This window comes from Galeopterus variegatus, unplaced genomic scaffold, assembly GCF_000696425.1.
Source record: "Galeopterus variegatus unplaced genomic scaffold, G_variegatus-3.0.2 Scaffold13162, whole genome shotgun sequence".
NCBI lineage: Eukaryota > Metazoa > Chordata > Mammalia > Dermoptera > Cynocephalidae > Galeopterus > Galeopterus variegatus.
Window position 1 is genome coordinate 3,134 of NW_007739273.1, and position 1,888 is coordinate 5,021.

Sequence of the window (1,888 nt, forward strand, 5' to 3'; positions counted from 1 at the left end):
ACTGAGTGAATTCCTGCTTTATGCAATGAGTTTTATTAAAGAGAAGATGTGTGATCCAGAATTCTAATATTTGCTGTGCTGTGTTGATTGTTGCTGGGCGGAAAGGTCACAACTATGGTTGTGACAATAGAAGTTAAAATAGTTACAATAGTGCTAGTCACAATAGTAGTTTGTTTAATCTCTGGCATGGCTCAAGGCACACAGCCTAATTCTGGTTTTGTTTTGTGCATCTGGGTGGTAAAATGTACATAATAAAAAATTCACCATTTTAACCATTTTCACGTGTGCAATTCAGCCGGCATTATCTACATTAACAATGTTGTTCATCCATCCCCACTGCTTAGTTTCAGAACTTTCCCATCACCACAAAAGGAAACCCAATTAGGAATCATACCATTCCCCTCTCCCGCCTAGCTCCACCTAGCTCCTGGGAACCAGGAATCTGCTTTCTATCTGTATCCTGTATAGATTTGTCGACTCTGGATATTTCATATAAGTGGAAACATACAAGATGTGACCTTTGTAATCTGGCTTCTTTCACTTAGCATAATGTTTTCAAGGTTCATCCAAGTTGTAGCATGTATCAGCATTCCTTTCCTTTTTTATAGATAACTAATATTTCATTGTATGTATATACTGTGTTTTTGTTTATCCATTCATCATCTGATGAACATTCGGATTGTTTCTAACTTTTGGCTATTGTGAATAATACTGCTGTGAATATTTGTATACAGGTTTTTCTTTGAACACCTGTTTTTAATTCTTTTGGGTATATACCTATGAATAGAATTGTTAGGTCATATGGTAATTCTGTGTTTAATTTTCTAAGGAACCACCTCATTCTTCGAACCTCCCTGATGCTGTTCCCTTTGCTCTGTACCATGATATGGACTTCTTGTAACATTAATCTTCCAAATCAGTGAAGATTAATTAAATAATATTTGGATTAATTAGTGTCTGGATATCTTGTTAATAGTCAAGTCTAACATTCTGTTAATCAGCACTAAATGGTAGGCCAGGTGTTACCTCATATTGTACTTTAAATATAGAAAATCATATAATATTGATTTAATACTTATCTCTCTACTTTTAATTAATTTAGTCAATGCACTGGGTTGTCAGAAGTAAAAAGGACCTGATGCTGGAAGAATGTGACCAAATTCCCACCAGCAAGATTGAAAATGAGGAATGGAATGAGCAAAGAGAAATAAAGAAAGAGGAACTGGCTTCAACCACAGAGGAAATGAAGCAAAAACAATCTGAGCCCCTGGAGAAGTCAGTCTCTCCACAAAATCCAGATTCTCCAGGTAAGTCATGTTATATATATATAGCTTTGCTGAATGGAGAAGTTCGAAAATTAAAGATCTTGGTTTATATTGAATTTATATTCAACCTTTNCTGGCTTCAACCACAGAGGAAATGAAGCAAAAACAATCTGAGCCCCTGGAGAAGTCAGTCTTTCCACAAAATCCAGATTCTCTAGGTAAGTCATGTTATATATATATATATATAGCTTTTCTGAATGGAGAAGTTCGAAAATTAAAGATCTTGGTTTATATTGAATTTATATTCAACCTTTTCCAATCTGCACAGTAGTGCCAAATTTAAGGATTGGTTTAGTATCTTAAAATATACTTAGCATTGACACAGCAACTAGAAGATACATACGTTGCTCACAAAGGAAACCTTGAGACATTTCTCAGAGTGTCTTCTGCTTTACTGAAATAACACTAACATTTATTGAATGTTTACTATGCACAAGAATACTCTTTACATATTATTTTACATCTATTATCTCATTTAATATTAATTTCACAAATGTTAACGTACTTTATTCACACTACAAGCTTGTGAGGTTGGTACCAATATTATTCTCATTTTACAGATG

General features: G+C 34.2%; 1 protein-coding gene across 1 annotated transcript in view; it reads left to right on the forward strand.

Annotated features, from left to right (window-relative positions):
• Positions 1 to 1,105: 1,105 nt before the first annotated feature.
• LOC103581480 (dnaJ homolog subfamily C member 12-like) overlaps positions 1,106 to 1,888 on the forward strand; it is a 9,095-nt gene continuing 8,312 nt past the window's right edge. The window contains exon 1 of the mRNA XM_008563300.1: positions 1,106 to 1,307. Within this exon, the coding sequence (XP_008561522.1) occupies positions 1,106 to 1,307 (202 nt within the window). The remainder of the gene's footprint in view (positions 1,308 to 1,888) is intronic.